The sequence below is a fragment of the Papio anubis genome, chromosome 13, assembly GCF_008728515.1.
Source record: "Papio anubis isolate 15944 chromosome 13, Panubis1.0, whole genome shotgun sequence".
NCBI classification, from domain to species: domain Eukaryota; kingdom Metazoa; phylum Chordata; class Mammalia; order Primates; family Cercopithecidae; genus Papio; species Papio anubis.
The window spans coordinates 79,754,439-79,772,611 of NC_044988.1; the positions used below are offsets into that span (position 1 = coordinate 79,754,439).

General features: G+C 37.1%; 1 protein-coding gene across 2 annotated transcripts in view; it reads right to left on the reverse strand.

Annotated features, from left to right (window-relative positions):
• The window catches only part of SVEP1 (sushi, von Willebrand factor type A, EGF and pentraxin domain containing 1), a 225,022-nt gene that overhangs the window by 127,237 nt on the left and 79,612 nt on the right, over positions 1-18,173 (reverse strand). For both annotated transcript variants that reach the window (XM_031654388.1, XM_031654387.1), the window contains exons 7-11: positions 16,304-16,501; positions 14,066-14,184; positions 6,667-6,796; positions 1,539-1,646; positions 351-482 (exon numbers count right to left, since the gene is read on the reverse strand). In XM_031654388.1, the coding sequence (XP_031510248.1) occupies positions 351-482; positions 1,539-1,646; positions 6,667-6,796; positions 14,066-14,184; positions 16,304-16,501 (687 nt within the window). The remainder of the gene's footprint in view (positions 1-350; positions 483-1,538; positions 1,647-6,666; positions 6,797-14,065; positions 14,185-16,303; positions 16,502-18,173) is intronic.

An 18,173-nucleotide genomic window follows, 5' to 3' on the forward strand; every position in this document is an offset into this window, starting at 1 on the left:
CCCTTATTTTTGACATTCCTTTAATAAAAGCAAAAACCAGATAACATTATACAGCAAATATATTTTCAGAATCTGTTTTCTCAAACATTTAAAATAGGATTATGTCAATAATACATTGTAACCTTAGAGAAAATGTTAACGAAATGTTAACTAAAGACTATTCTGGGAGAAAATATTTTTATCTATCACAAGGTCAAGGAATGACAATGGAAAACCTAAATAAAACCTGTCGGTCTTCTAACTGTAAAAATCTAATGCTCATAGCCTATTTTCTTTTATAAAACAGAGCACTATAGCAATGACATGTATCAAATGTCAACTAGAATTCTGGGGGCTTATGAAGACAATACCTTTTATGACAATATGGATATCACATGTCCTGTTATTGCCCGAGGGATCAGTGGCTGTATACTGTACTATAGTCTCCCCTTGAGGGAAAAGGTCTCCTTGTGTATGACTTCTCGTAATGACCAATTCAGCCCCTGGAAAGGAAAGAAGGCAGCCAATTTTTGGGTTGTATTCACATTATTTTACTTTATTTTTTTTTGAAACAGTCTTACTCTGTTGTCCAGGTTGGAGTGCAATGGCATGATCTCAGCTTACTGCAACCCGGGATTATAGGCGCTTGCCACCACGCCCAGCTAATTTTTGTATTTTTAGTGGAGACGGGGTTTCACCATGTTGGCCAGGCTGGTCTTGAACTCCTGACCTCAGGTTATCTGCCCACCTTAGCCTCCCAAAGTCCTGGGATTACAGATGTGAGTCACCGCACCCAGCCTGTAGTCACTTTATTAGTCTCTTATTTGATTTGAAGTTTCATGTCCTACTTATGCAGATCAGTTGGGCATTCCGTGTTGCTTTGCCCACTAGTAGAAAATAAAAGATTTAATATTTATACAGTAACATAGAAATAGTAGATTCAACAACCCCATTAAATTAAGGCTTTCTTTGATAAACAACTGATTTTCTCAAAGTCCTTTGAGATGTCCTACAAAGCAACTAGGCAATAGGTAAGTCTGCTACAACATTGGGATTTTAATTAAGAAATTACTTAATTTGCATTTTTTTGTTGTTCTCTGGGTTTTACTGAAACCCTTAAAATAAACTTCAGTTGTATTTGCTTAGTTTTTTTCTACTATCTTATGATCTTTTATAATTTTATTTGTCAAGTATTTAAGAACTGAGTCTGAATATATAGACTTGCAGTAGAGATGCTGTTAAAATGCATGGTTTCTGCCTCTAGAACCACATAAGCTTGGAGACTCAAGAAATTCATTAGAACCCTGCTAGGTACAACACCTAGTGCAGGTTCAACAAATACCCATGGAATACTGAATTAGGAAAACCCTCATGGATAGGTAAGTTTAATAACGTTAACTTATAATTATCCTAGCATTAAAACATGTTAACTTATGTAATTATTGATTCTCCTTAGACAGTTTTTATTTGCTTTTTCTCTTTTATCCTATTAAAAAGCTTTTTAAATTAAAAAAGAATTCAGTGCTACTATGCTGACGACAAAGTCCTTGTCACCTCACCTGAGTTGTCTGAGAATTGAGGCTCATCCCAGCTTGCAGCATACACCTTCTCTGAGACCTGGATGGGACGTGGAGATCTGCACCAGTCTATGACAGGTGGTTCTACATCTAAAGAACGTGAAATCAAAGAAGTTACAACTGATATTCATAAATGATGAGGAGGTTTTCAAAAGAGAACTGAAGTCAGTTTGTGCTGGCAGACAGCCTTGAGCTTGTAAGAAACAAGGCTGACCCTGTGGCTCCTTTGATGTCTTTTCCCTGATCTCCAACATCAAAGGAAAGAGCTGCTTTTGCTATACTGCCCCCTATCTGTTGAAGAAAAAAATGCCACCTTCCTAAAATTATCTTGGGCACAAGTGTGTGAAAGGCAATTCCTGACGTGGTGGGCATTTAAATTGTGAGTTCTGTCCACAGTCATTGAGCTGACCCAACTGGAAGGGAAGAGAACCATTCCAGACAAGCTGAAGGAATGAAATGACCACACCTGTCATTCCCATGATGTTCCTCTTATCTGAAGGGTGAAGACAAGGGCTAATAGATGGCTAAATGGAAGGACCATGGGCCAGAGATCCGAGTCATGTTGCAAAATAAGCATGATGTTAGTGTGGGTGGGCTACTGCTGGGAGGCCAGGAGATTATTTCCAGAGGTGGAACATTGGAGCTAAAGATTTCTAAGGTTGGCAAATTCTAGGTGAAGACAAAGAACAAAGTGGGAACCTGGAAGTGGGGAAAGGAGACAGAGGATGAAAATCATGGTAGAAGTTAAAGCACTGGGAGTCTGTGTTGTTGAGCACTGGAACCCAGGCTGAAGGGTGGATGTGAGGTGGGGTGAGTGAGCCAGGTTTCAAAGCCATGATTGAATGTGGTGGAGTTTTTAGGATGTCAATAAAGAACAATAAAGTGGGTGTATAATCTAGGCAAGACCATTGAGGACATAGGCATGGGCAAAGATTTTATGACAAAAACATCAAAACCAATTGCAACAAAAGCAAAAATTGACAAATGGGATCTAATTAAACCAAAGAGCTTCTGCACAGCAAAATAAACTATTATCAGACTGAACAGACAACCTACAGAATGGGAGAACATTTTTGCAATCTATCCATCTGATGAATATCTAACATCCAGAATCTATAAGGAACTTACATTTACAAGAAAAAAACAACCCCCATTAAAAAGTGGGCAAAGGGCATGAATAGACACTTTTTTAAAAAAGACATTTATGCAGCCAACAAACATATGAAAAAAAGCTCAACATCACTGATCAATAGAGAAATGCAAATCAAAACCACATTGAGATACCATCTCACGTCAGTTGGAATGGCAATTATTAAACAGTCAAGAAACAACAGATGCTAACAAGGCTGTGGAGAAATAAGAACGCTTGTACACTGTTGGTAGGAATGTAAATTAGTTCAACCATTGTGGATGATAGTGTGGTGACTCCTCAAAGACCTAGAACAAGAAATACCATTTGAACCAGCAATCCCATTACTGGGTATATACCCAAAGGAATATAAATCCTTCTATTACAAAGATACATGCACGTGTATGTTCATTACTGCACTACTCACAATAGCAAAGACATGGAATCAACCCAAATGCCCTCCAATGATAAACTGGATAAAGAAATTGTGGTACATACACACCATGGAATACTATGCAGTCATAAAAAGGAACAAGATCAGGTCCTTTGCAGAGACATGGATGGAGTTGGAAGCCATTATCCTCAGCAAACTAACGCAGGAAGAAAACCAAACACCGTATGTTCTCACTTATAAGTGGGAGTTCAACAATGAGAACACTTGGACACAGGGAGGGGAACAACACACACTGGGGCCTTTCAGGGGTTGGAGGAGAAGGGGAGCATCAGGATAAACAGCTAATGCATGCGGGGCTCAATACCTAGGTGATGGGTTGATAGGTACAGCAAACCAACGTGGCACACATTTACCTATGTAACAAACTTGCACATCCTGCACTTGTATCCTGACTTAAAATTAAATTAAAAAGGAGGGTGTATAGGAAATAATTTTATTTTAATTTAATTATGCATTTTATACATCTGAAATGTTCTTATTACATGCCTTTGAGGTTTGAGGGAGATAGCAAAAACATCATTTTTCTAATTTTGTAGGTGAAGAATGTTAGACGAGGCAAACTTAAGAAACTTGCTTGAGGTCAGTAAGCTATTAAATTGTAGCCACAAGCATTAAGACCAAGTATTCCTATCCAAGAAACATGCAAATACATACTCTGAAATTAACTGAACTGCACCTGTGAGAATATATGGATTCCCATTTTCAGCTAAGTCTCGTGAACATATGTTCAATTTTTGTCTTTTCCTCATGTTTGTTATTTCATTAGTGCAGACCTTAGGTTTATTACTTTACTACACTGTACACTCTGTAGACCAGTGATGCAGTCCCTTTTGTTCAGATCTCCACTAGATAGCACAGCATCTGTTCTATAACAGGTGCTCAAAACAAGTTGCTGAATAAAGGAGTGCAAGGGTGCGATCTTGGCTCACTGCAACCTCCGCCTCCTAGGTTTAAGCAATTCTCCTGCCTCAGTCTCCCAAGTAGCTGGGATTACAGTCATGTGCCACCACACCTGGCTAATTTTGTATTTTTAGTAGAGATGGGGTCTCTCCACATTGGTCAGGCTGGTCTGGAACTCCCCACCTCAGGTGATCCGCCTGCCTCGGCCTCCCAAAGTGCTGGTATTACAGGGTGAGCCACCACGCCCGGCCCTCTCTCTTTTATAATTTGGGAATTCAGTTAAAGTCTAGTAGCCACTTGAGTACACATTTCACATTTCACTATGTTGACTCTTCATTATGAAAAATTAAAACTTGGCAAACTTTTGACCACATTTCCAAGTCTAAAATCACTGTGTCAGATTTTTGAGAATCCAACATATTTTTCATGCAAATGGAAATGCTCATGTTTAAAACAACATGGAAAAAGGAATTTTTAAAAACTAAGCCTTGTGAAATAGTCGGATTTTTACTGGATTTCTTTCATCTACTTTTACCAAAACCTGTAATGTATAGGGTAAGGAACCAGTTTAATATATGTTAGTTATTTCAATAAGTTATGTAACATTTTAAAAACAAAATGAATTTAACATAATGAATTTTAAAATAAACATAAGAAAAATAGACCTGAGATAAATATTGCAAAATGTCAGTATGTTGTCATCTAGCTTTCACGCAGAGCTTAAAGTATGGCAGGCACTAGATCAAGTGGTTTATATATTATCACAAATTTAAAATCTTACAATGAGGTAATACATTCGTTAATTTTATTTTTGGATAAAGAAATTGAGGTATGGAGCAGCAACCCTTGACTTCAAGTGGTGCAGATGAACACGAACCTAAGCAGCTTGGGTTCAGAGTCCATGCTCTTGCCCACTACAGATTGCTACGTAGCCTACCTCTCCATGTATTTTGTTTTGGTAATGCGCAGAAGACCAATTGAGAGATGATACAGTAAACCAGGCTCAAAAGATTTAAAAGGACTGATCCGCCATGGTGGCTCTGAGGATGGAGAGAATGGGACAAATTTCAGAGATATCAAGTAAGTGAAACCAACAGCACCTGATACCGTCTTGGATATTGGTGAGAGGGCAAGGAGTCAAGCATGACTTCCAATGTTTTTGCTTGGTAGCTAGGTGGTTGGTTGCATCCTTTTCTGAGCTAGGAAATAATTTGGGTGAGTTTGAAATGCCTGTGAGGCATTAATATGGGGAAAGTCCACGAGGCTTTCAGAGTCCAGTTTGGATTCCAGAAAAGAGATTTGAACTGGAAATAGGAATATGGGAGTTGTCAGTGAACAGAATCACTCAGGAAAACTGCAAAGAGAGAAAGAGAAGGCCAGGGCTGAAACCCTAGAGATGATCAACATTTGAGAATTAGCCTGAGGAAGAGAAACCCACAAAAGAAATAAAGAAGGTTAGATAAAAATAACGGAGGAAAAAAAAGAAGATGGGAAAGACTAACATCAAAGAAGCTAAGGGAAGGAAAAAGTTTTGATAAGAAGTGTGTGGTTAATAATGTACAATGTAGCTGAGTGTAGTGGCTCACACCTATAATCCCAGCATTTTGGGAGGCCAAGGTGAGAGGATCACTTGAGGCCAGATGTTTGAGACCAGCCTGGGAACACAGTGAGACCTTGTCTCTACAAAAAAATAAAAAATAAAAAAATTAGCTGGGTGTGCTGGCACATGCCTGTAGTCCCAGCTATTTGGGAGGCTAAGGCAGGAGGATTGCTTGAGCCTAGGAGTTTGAGGCTGCAGTGAGCTATGATTGTGGCACAGCACTCACTCCAGCCTGGAGGACAGAGTGAGACCCTGTCGCTGAAAAAATTAAATAAATGTAAAATATGAGGAAAGATTATGTAAAATGAGGACCAAAAAGTACAGAGTAACACTAGAGATCACTGGTGACTTTGATGACAGTAGTTTACACGAGTGAAGGGGACAGAAGCCAGACTTGGGTGACTCAGAATAAATGGCAATTAAGCAGAAAGACATGGCAAGCATTGGGAACTTTCATGTGGGTTCATATGGGAAGAAATCAAAAAGAAGCGGTGATAGTTAAAGGGTATGTAGGTTTCAAACAGGGAGTGGTTTGAGCAAGTTTCAATGCCAGTTGGAAGAATCAGTGACAAGGGAGTTGTTGATCATAAAGGAGAAGTGGTCTCTGGGGTTCTGGATTGCTTTCACAAAACTGCCCAATGATTCGATGAAAACTTACTGTATTAGTCTGTTCTCATGCTGCTAACAAAGACATATCTGAGACTGGGTAATTTATCAAGGAAAGAGGTTTAATAGACTCACAGTTCCACATGGCTGGGGAGGCCTCACAATCATGGCAGAAAGCAAAGAAGGAGCAAAGCCACGTCTTGCACGGTTGCAGGCAAGAGAGCATGTGCAGGGGAACTCCCCTTTATAAAACCGTCAGATCTTGTGACAGTTATTCACTATCATGAGGACAGCATGGGAAAGACCCACTTCTATGATTCAATTACCTCCCACTGGGTCCTTCCTATGGCACATGGGAATTATGGGAGACACAATTCAAGATGACACTTGGATGGGGAAACAAGCAAACTATATCACTTACCAATAACCTTGATATGGAAAACGCAGCTGGCTTGGTTGCCGGATAGGTCAGTTGCTGTGTATACGATAGCAACATCTCCAATTGGGAAAAGGTAAGGTGGGGTGAAAGCTGGATGAACGTGGATTGACACCTTTTGGAGATACATAAATATTTTGAAAGTTAACGTCAAAAGTGCGTTTATTGTTTTTTGATTTATATATTATTAGTAATGTTAACAATGATACAATATTTCACATAGAGGAAAGGAAAAAGGCACAGTTTTCTGGCATATTTCTTTCCAGATTATCCTATTTAAATGATTTATAGAATTGGCACACAACAAAATGTTGCTCCTTGTTTTTTAAATGTCTTTTATGTTTTAAAACGTCTTTTACATTCTTATGCAGTCTTTACAACTTAAAATGACTCTTAAATATTTCCATAATGTTCTGTAGAATAAATATATGATAATTTAAGAAAAATCTGTTGAAGGACATTAGTTTGACCCAAACATTTCCATTGTAAACAGTTTTGAACAGATAATTTTAAAATATTTTTCTTCTTATTTTCTTTATTGATGCATAATAGATATACATAGTTTCAGGGTACATGTGATAATTTCACACATTCATATAATTTATGAAGATCAATCACTATACTTCAGATATCCATCACCTTAAATATTTATCTTTTCTTTATGCTGGAATCATTAAAATTCTTCCCTTCTAGTTATTTTGGAATATACAATCGATTATTGCAAACTATAGTCAACCTACTGATTTAAGTAAGACGAGGTCTTATGACTTCTATCAAAACATATATTCGTACCCATTAATTAACTTCTCTTATCTCTCCCTCCCCCACCTTTCTTGGCCTCTGATAACCACCAGTCTACTCTCTATCTTCATGAGATACACTTTTTTTTAGCTCTCACCTGAGATATTTGTCTTTCTGTGCTTGGCTTATTTTGCTTATTTATTATTTCCTTATAATAGAGTTCCATGAACAGAATTATTAAACCCAAATGTTAACATTTTATTAGTAGATAATATAAAATTTATTTCCAAATGAATGGTAACAATTCATATTCCCACTGTCAACCAGTGTCAAAGTTCCCCACATTTTCTGATGTATATTAAATATTATCAATTTTTGGTTAAGTCAAAAATTTGGCACCAGGTAATTGCTTTAATGAGCTGTTTCTTAATGCTATATGCTAAGATTATATTCTCAAGTTTGCATGTATTATATTTTTTACTTCCTGAATTGTATGTTTATTTTTTCATCCATTGAAAAATTAATAAATTTCTTCTTCACTGCAGTTTTAAAAATATTTCAAATAAGATTAGAAAGCTATTTATGAAATGATTTGATAAGCATCCAAATATATTTGATGGTAGCTTTTTAAATGATTTAAAGTATAATTTGGAAATATATTTTCTGTGTGGTATGATTTGAGAGTATAACTTTACATCTTAAAAATCACTCACTGTATTTTTAAATTATCACCCTTTATGATATTTTAAAATCCATCTTTATGGAATAGTACTGCATCATTCTGTTTATTTTTATTTTCTTAAATGTTTTGATTTCTGGTGGATCCAGTTGTTTCTTATTATTCTTTTTGATACTTTAATCTAGGTATTCTTCTACTTTCCATTGCAGAATCACTTTTCATGCTCAAAAATATGCTGAATGCCTTTGAAATATATTTATTCGATAAATATTTTGCTTTTTAATTTTTTTCTTTCAGAAAAGCTAGAACGAAACATTTTGTTTTTTAATCTACAAATATGGCATGTATTTCCATTTGATTTCATTATTTCACCTGCCAATGTTTTATATTTTCCTTTAGGGTGCCATTCACCCTTCTTTTTAAATAGAAACCTAAATATTTTATATTTTATCTTGCATTGTAAGTAGAATCCCTTTTTAACCTACTTAAGTAACCTATTACTATATATAGCATTACATATTTTATAGAATGGTGTGTGTGTGTGTGTGTGTGTGTGTGTGTGAATTTATCTGTATCTTGGTAGTCAAATAGTTATTTTGCTCCAGGAAATTAAATCAGGGATGCAAAGGGTAAGTTTAAAAGTCTCATTCAGGACACAGAGGAAAACTTAGAGTACAAATCATGGAATAGATAATAGACACACAGAACAGAAATTAGAGATATAACTTATGAATCATCAGTGTTCCTTAAGAAAACAGAATGAATGGAATAGGAAAAATGTTCTAAGATATAGAAGAAAACTTTGATTTGAAGAAAGCTATGACTCTGTACATAAAAAGGACTCTCGATGTACCAAAATTGATAAACAACAAGCATCACTTAAACAAATCTCAGATAACTTGATGTACAATTAAAAATTCTCACAGCATTCAGGAAGAAAAAACAGGAGATTTTCAGAAAAAAAGATAGTAATCAGCCTATATTACCTTTCTCTTAGTCATTAAATGCTCATCTGGAAATAAAAGATGTTCTTGTACATGCAAAGGCTTAGTAAATATACGACCTGTTTATACTTTTTCTGAAAGAATGGATTTTGAACCTACCTGAACCTACCAAATGAGGTGAATCACAACAAATCCCTCATAAGAGAGAAAAGTCATGGTGTGAAGAACTGACAGCAAACACCAAAACTATGTAAACACATACTCAGTATGAAAAATTGTGGTTGTTAGGGTTCATGTGTTATCAAAGGTTATGACTTTTTGAAGGGAATATGCATAATGTAAAAAACTATATTAATTAATCTATAATAAATTAGAATAAGAATCCCAGATTATATCAACAAACTATAAGCTGCTGAAAAGTTAAACTGATAATTTGCTCATTTTACTTGAGTGAAATGCAATAGACACTCTTATATTTTTGCCACAGATAATTGGGTAATGAAAGGCTTATGCATGTTTTTAAAACTTTATTTAAAAAGACTATATTGCTTCCACATATAATTGCAGCTACAGCCCTAAAGCTGAAGAGTATAAAGGGTAAGTAATCACATATTCTAAAGAGAGCTCCTAAGAATGGAAAAATTGCCAGGAGGCTGACACAGCAGTGGCTGGACTGGTCCTGTGCCCCTTGCACTTACCACCAGCCCACATTACAAGATATATCTATATCTATATCTATATCTATATCTATCTATATATCTATATATCTATATATAGAATATAGAATACACACACACACACACAAACACACATATATATGAAATAGGAGAATTCACTTGGGTAGAGTGTTGGGACATTTCCCCTGTCTTCTCCATGGGAGAAGGAATGGGGAGGAATACTACCTTAAACCAAGTGGCTGGGCTTCAGACAACCACTCATAGAACATTGGCAGGGGGCAGGGAGTGCCTACAGAAAAGGGAGACCCGCATCCCATTCCCAGGCTGGATGCTTGCTAGGCAGTAGAAACCCATAGATTCACCCCAATGTGAGGGGTGCTGGATGAGACCGACACCCACACCTTGGAGTTTCGGGGCATATATGAATGTTGACAGGTGGCTGCATCTCTCCTGGTGAATGCTGAAGTCAGGAGGCTTATTTGAGCAATATGGACAGACTGGGAGGAAGGCTGTTCTGAACATGGGTCAGCCTGCACTAACAGTTGTTGGCATGGTGAAGACACATAGGCTGAAAGGGGAGATGGCAGTGCTTGAGTCGTTCTGCCCTATACCCTGCTCTAGGGGTTTTGAGAGGTTGTGGGATGTATGACAGGGCCTGGAGCTAAGGGGAAGGGCAGAAGGGGTCCTGCCAGAATGCACCTTCATGGCAGGTAACTATAAGGGGTTGGGGAGGGGGTGGTGCTCCTACAGGGCCTCTTGCTGAATCTGCACATGGACTACATGAGAGAAACAATGGTTTTCTTTTTTTCTTTTTTTTTTTCCTTCTCACAGTGCATCAGCAATACAGAGAGTGCCACACAGCCTTAAACAAATGAAAGACTTTTGAAGCTTTCCTCAAAAACACTCCTTTCCCAGCTGTGTTTATTTCCTATTGTTTCCATAGCAAATTCCTTAAAACTTGGCAGCTTAAAACAAAAGAAATGGGCTAGGCACGGTGGCTCACACCTGTAATCCCAGCACTTTAGGAGGCCGAGGCAGGAGGATCACTAGATCAGGAGTTCAAGACCAGTTTGGCCAACATGGCGGAAACCCGTCTCTACTAAAAATACAAAAAATAGCCAGGTGGTGGCGCTTGCCTTGTAATCCCGGCTACTTGGGAGGCTGAGGTAGGAGAATCACTTGAACCTGGGAGGTGGAGGCTGCAGTGAGCCAAGATCACGCCACTGCATTCCAGCCTGGAGACAGAGTAAGACTCTGTCTCAAACAAACAAACAAAAAGCAAAAAACAAACAAACACAACAAAAATGTATTATCTTGTGGTCTTATAGGTTAGAGACACTAATGGATCTTACAGGGTTGAAATGAAAGTGTTAGTAGGGCTGAGTTCCTTTCTGGAGGCTCTGAGGGAGAATCTGTTTCCTTGCCTCTTCTAGCTTACAGAGGCTGTCTGCATGGTCCTCCTCCTCTAACTTCAAAGCCACTGATGGCAGATTGAGTCCTTCTCACTGCACATCTCTCAAATCCTTCTTCTGTTATAGCATCGCTCTGTAACCACAGCTGGGAAAAGTACTTCTCTTTTAAGGACTCATGTGATTAAGTTGGATTCACCTGGATAATCCACGATCATCCTCCCATCTCACAGTCCTTACTTTCATCACATCTACAAAGATCCTTTGCTATGTAAGGAAACATATTCATGGGTTCTAGGGATTATGACAAGGATATCTTTGAGGTAGCCATTTTTCTGTTTATCCCACCAGCCGTGACCCTAGAGAGGCCACAAACAGAGATGGGGAGGCATAGAAGGAGGAAAAGAATATCCATTGCTCCTCCGTTCTCAAGTCAGTCAGGCCACCTTTGAGCTGCAAGAGGAAAAAGCTTTGAAGTGGATACATGATTCAAGTTTTTATTTAGACAGCAAGACTCTTCTTTCTAATCCTTGAAAGTGGTTTTTAATTATGGAAAGAACTATTGCTATACCCTAGAGTAACCAAAGCTTGTGACTGTAGAAAAATAGTTATTTTTCCACTGGTGCCTATTCTAGTTCAGACTATTCAATATCAGTTACACAATTATAGTTTTGATTGCACTGTACATATAATTTAGCATCCTACTTTTCTACCAAGAAATTTCTCTTTTTGGAAATTTTCTGGGGGAATAATCAGAGACAAAAGACAAAGACTTAGTACAAGGATGTTCATGACAGCATCATAAGTTCTTTCTTTTTATTCTTTCTTACCCTGCTTTGAGTTCATGTTCTATTATTACAATAAATGTAGTGGGGCTTTTCCCCCAATTGTCTAAACTGCCTTGTTTCTCTGTCTTTTTTTCTTTCAAAACTCTACATTATAAAGAAACCCAATTATTTACTTTCTTCATGCCTGTGTTGGAGAGTCACATCAATGTCAGAGAAATTCACACAATAGTGCAGATTAATCTCTATAAGTTCATGATCACAAAACTCAAATGGACCCTCAATAGTAGCCAAATAATCCTAGTATATTTCTCTGGTTTGCTCACTCTCCTCCTCAGAATGAGTTTTTAAAAACTTCTCAGTTCTCCTAAAACTTCAAAACTCTCTCACTCCCTTTAGTTAAGCTTCAGGTCTGACCACTTTCTGAAGAGAAGCCATTCACAATGAATTGCCCTCTCTTTTCCTTGTATATTCAACTTCTTCATCTCAATTGGTTCTCTTCATTTCTATTTTTATTCTTTTAAGCACATTCAAGTTCTTCCCCCATGTGGTAGGCTGAATAACAGCCCCCACAAAGATCATCTATATTCTAATCCCTGGAACCTGTGAATACATTACCTTCCATGGCAAAAAGGACTTAGCAGACATGACTAAATTAAGAATCTTAAAATTAAGAGATTCTCCTGAATTATCCAGATGGGCTCAATGTAGTCTCAAGAGTCCTTATAAGGGGAAGGCAGGAGGGTCAGGGTGAAAAGAAAAAGATGTGGTGGAAATATCACACATGAGAGACTGCTCAACACACAAATCCCCTAAAGTACATTCAGCCCTAGAAATCACATTTGCTCTTTTCAAATCAGATTTAAAAGCTACCTTGATTGTAAGTATATTAAACACAATGATCAGAACAGTTATTTTTTCCATGTTGCGCTCTACATTCCCCCGGCACCAATGTATCCTGATTGGTACAACTTATATATATTTACAGATAACTGTAGAAATAACATAGTATTTAAGTGCATCTTAATGTATGTGAATACTAACCATGTACATATAAGAGGAAGTAAAATTCCTAAATGAACTATTTTTCTAACATCTGATGGATGATTATTTCAAGCTACTATACAAAGAAAATTAAAATACTGTGTTCTGAATAATGCTGGATTTAGACAAGCTTGAATAAGAAACACCAATGCTATCTCTTTCTGACTGAAATATACACAATCATTTTGGACCCATATTTTAAAAGATAGTTTCATAAATAGGAATTATAGTTGATTCTACATTTTTTCTTTTCTTCTCTTAAAGATCCTCAGAACCTAGTAAAGGGCAAAGAATTCTTAGTCAAGTAATCTTAGTGGCTACAATAATACAACAAATCCATAGAATGAAAAGTTTCTGGTTTTGAGGATTTTATCTGAGATTTCTAATTAAAAATTCAAGGTTGATCATTATTCTATCAGATGCAGCATTCACATTTATGAGTAGAATTTATACACAAAGAGTACTGTGATGGTTAATATTGAACATCAACTTGATTGGATTGAAGGATACAAAGTATTGTTCCTGGGTGTGTCTGTGAGGATGTTGCCAAAGATTAACATTTGAGTTGGAGGATTGGGAGAGGCAGACCCAGCCTCAGTCTGGGTAGGCACCATCTGATCAGCTGCCAGTTCAGCTAGAATAAAGCAGGCAGAGGAAAGCAAGAAGAGCAGACCCGCTGAGTCTTCCGGCCTTCATCTTTCTCCTGTGCTGGATGCTTCCTGCCCTTGAACATTTGACTTCAAGTTCTTCAGCTTTTGGACTCTTGTACTTATACCAGTGGTTTGCCAGGGGTTCTTGGGCCTTTGGCCACTAACTGAAGGCTGCACTATTGGCTTCCCCACTTTTGAGGTTTTGGGACTTGGACTGGCTTCCTTGCTCCTCAGCTTGCAGATGGCCTGTTGTGGAACTTCACCTTGTGATGGTGTGAGTCAACAGTCCTTAATAAACTCCCTTTCATATATACCTCTATCCTATTAGTTCTGTCCCTATAGATAACCCTAATACAAGTATTATCATGAGCATATTAGTAAGTCTTCAACACACATATCTGTAGTATATTTAGAATTCGTTTGAAAAAGGATGTACGTCGTTGTGCAAACCTTACCTTTTCACCAGAGTTGTCTTTAGCTGTTGGAATCTGCCAGGTAACATTGGCAGAATCTTGCTGTTCCAGAGTCTTAGCCTCTATGTCCTTAGGACAGGTGATTTGGGGAGCCTCCACATCTAACTCAGAAAATACACAAGTCGATTAATACACTGACATGTAGTTCTAGATCATTTAAGGAAGAGGTAAAAATCTAGTTTATATTAATACATTGTGACACATTTGTACATCCCGGTTACTGATTATTCAGAATCTGCACCTGCTTTCCTGATCATTTATCTCAGCATGGCTTACGAACCCAATCCTGAACTGGCACCTATTGACCTCGTAGCCTCATTTCTTCCTTTTCTCCTACTGGAACTCATTTTCCACGTTGAGTTACTGTCAGGCCATGGCCTTTCTTTTACTTGGGCCTTTGCCCATGTTCTTTTATTTGCGTGAATTAGTGCCTTCTTCTCTCTTTACCTGGATGTCTAGTACTTATCCTCGAACTCTCAGCTTAGACCCAGCTCCTCAGAAAGCTCTTGCTGATTCTCCAGGCCCTTTTCAGGTGCCCACTCCACAAGATCCTATAACCCTCTGGACTTCCCAACAATAAAACTCAACAAGCTATTTTGAAATGGAATTTTCTCCCCTAGTAGAATTTAAGTTATTTGAAGGTCAGGATGTCTTGCCCCACTGTCTTATAGGGTCCCTGGCATATAATAGGAGCTTGAGAAATATTTTTTGAACGAAATAATTTAAAAATGAATGTTGACTGTGACAGGTAGAAACTACACTTGAAAATGAGGCTGTCAAGTAGAATTAACTAGCAGAAACTGAAACGTACTGTCAAAGCAAACAACAAATTTAAGCCAATTATATTTTTTACTTCATACTATGGTGCTGAATTAGACGTGCTAACATTACACAGATGCACACCAGTCATGGTAGTGCTAAGTTTTTGTTATATGATAAAATACATCTTTTATTTTAATTTATGTTAAATTATGTCTTCTGTAACTTCTGGCTGAATATATCTGAATTGATTTCATTAAGTCTCATGTCTTCTTGTTTCTTCAAAATTTTATTCAATTTATATCTTCTTTTTCTCAAAGGGGCTTATACTTCAACAATGTTCTCCCACAGGAACACATAGTAGCATATTAGCTCTGAAAATATTTTTTTTAAGTATTTGATTTTTCATTCATGCTTAAACAATAGCTTCACTGGACCTGGAATCTAAAGTTCATATTTATTTGCTCTCCATATCCTGTACACATTGCTACATTTCCTTGTGGCATTTAAAGTTGTAAATGAGATACGTAACGTGAATCTAATTCTTGTTTCTTTTGTGCAATTTCTTTCTTTCGCCAGGGAAAATTATTTAAGATTTTTCCATTAACTCTGGAACTCGGAAATTTCACTACGAGTAGTCAAAGTATGCCAACCCAATACTCAGTAGTTATTTGTGGTCTAAAGGATTAAGCCATTCTCTAGCTCAGAGAAATTTTCTTCTCTTGGTAGAAAAATTCTTCTCTATCTCTTCTCCTCTCTGCCTCTTTCCTTCTGGAACTCCTTAATAAATGGACATTGAGTTGTTTTTTTTTTTTTTCCCTTCTGTCACTGGCATCCCTGAACTTCCATCTTTTTGGTTTGATCAGTTGGGAAATTCAAGTGCTTTCTTTGTTTACTCATTCAGTTCTCCATTGTGAGGAAACTCTCAATTTGGTCTTTTAAATTACCAACAGCAATCATTCCATTCATTTGCCCTTGTCCTTCTCTTAGAGATAGTCAGGACTTTTTTACTTCTAAGAACTCTTTTATGTTTTCGATAACTCTTTTTCTCATAGTGGTCTGCTCTTGTTGCAGAGAAAATGGCAATGTCCTCTTATGAATGGAATGTGATGCCAGGTTTCAAAGTGCTGATAGCTTTTTTTTGAAAATCAATTCCGTCTCACCTGTTTTATATAGACCAAGACTTCCCTAAAGATTTTAGTCTTATGGAAAACTTACCTGATTTTCAGTTCTACTATTTTCCTTATTTGTGTATTTCTTATGTCATTGTCTGGCATTTTGTAATTGGATTTTGTAAATCCACCACTTTGAATCAGAAATCCTCATAGTGGATATTGGGGTAGCACCTACCGTATTATCATGGGTTTGCAGCAAAAGTTGCAAAGAAGGATTGTCCTATACTGCACCTATATGGCATTATTAACACATTTGATTTTTAACCTGACCAGTGTAGAGACCTACCTTTACACACAGCTGTCTGAACTCCGACATTCCATTTTCCAGAAGTGGTACATCTCAGCATTTCTTTGATTCCAGATAAAATGAACCCTTGGCGGCAACTTACATAGCAGATTGTCCCAAATTTGGCTGGCTGCTTGCCACAGTTGTGGGGGGATATGATGACATCTTTGGGCGTCTGAAAGGTGGAGCAGTGGCGCTCTACAGTAGGGAAATGAGAGAGAATGTTACTCGTGTTCCCACAAATTGGAAATGCCACAGATTCTTTTTTACCCAAGAAAAATACAATTATGCTGCTCTGGGATTTATGTAAATTGCTAAATGATAACTATATATGACACTGAATGTATAATGTATTGTAAATAATGCTAACCTATACCTCTTTAGTTATCTTTTACTATTTTTGCCAGTGCATCAAAACTTTCAAAAACTTCTGATATTTTAATTAACACTGATTGTGACTTTTATCATTTGCTTGGAGCACATTCATTTGGTTTGCAGAATATTATTTTATGGCTTAGAAGTAGAAAGTCATAAATTGAATTCTATATTTCATGGTTTAAGTGATATATTCAGCAATCTCTATTTTATGAGCTTTTTGGTGCTATTTTTAAGCAAGCATATAATGAGAAAAGTTTCTAATAGCCTTCCTAAAATCACTGTGTTGTATTTAGGGCCTTGACCTTGAATGCTATATTTAGCACAGAAAAAGAATAGCAGATGAATTAGGCAGAATGCAGATAGAATGAAAAATCAAGGCTAGGACTTAATACAGGGAGTGTATGTGAGGGGGGCAGCACGTGCACACACCCATACGCACATTTGTTTTTTGTAGTAGAGAATCTACTGGCAGCATTACTCACATCTTTAGTCTGTATTTTCCATGTTATTAGAATAGTTGAATAAATGGCTAACATTTATTCACTACCTACTATGTGCCAGGCATTATTCTAAGCACTTTGCATGTATTGACTTATTTAATTATATGTTGTAAGAAGTATTCCAACTTACACACAAAAACTGAGCACGCTAGTAACTTTCCTAAGGTCACCACGCAAGTAAGTGGCAAAACTTACTTGCTACTAAACACTCCACTATCATACCTCCCCCGTGAAATAATTTCCTTCCGAACTGTGCCAGCAAAAGCCATTTTTTCCTGAGAAATGGTTTGTCTCTTTATTTCTGCACAGTGTGAACTGCATGCCTGTCCAGAGCTCCTAGTCTACTTTGATCAACAGGAAAATCAAAGCCAAGTTTGTGGTTCGAATATAATGACAATGTGAGACTCAGTATCCTTTATTTAGGGCCAGCCCTATATAAAGCAAGAAAATTATCCTTTTGGCTGTCAAAGTTGTTGAAGATTTTATTCTTTTTTTATTGCTTGTTTATGGTACTTTTCAGTGAACACGTCTTAAACTTTTATATAGTCTAATCTACTGAGTTTTTTTCTTTTTGAAGTATTTCCATTGCTTTTATGCTTAGTAAGTTCTGAGATTGGTCAGCATTCACTTACATATGTTAAACAGATTCTCTTCTAGGTTTTAATGGTTTTACTTTTACTTTATCTTTTAAAATCTATGAAGATATTTTTTCAGTGTTCAGTGTGAATTGAAAACATACAGAAAACTTTATTTTATTCTGTTTTTCACAAGGAGCTAGTCAATTTTCCCTTATGATCAGTTAAAGAAATCATTTTTTCCCTCAACTGACCTGTGATGCTTCCTTAATTGTGATCTGTATGGTAATCCTTGCATATTCTTAATCTTTGCAGATTAAAAAAGATTTGAAAACCTGCTAGAGCTACTTTCTATTTACTATTCCTATTAATCTTCCTTTTCAAACTGATTTTAGTGATTTTTTTCACTATAACAGT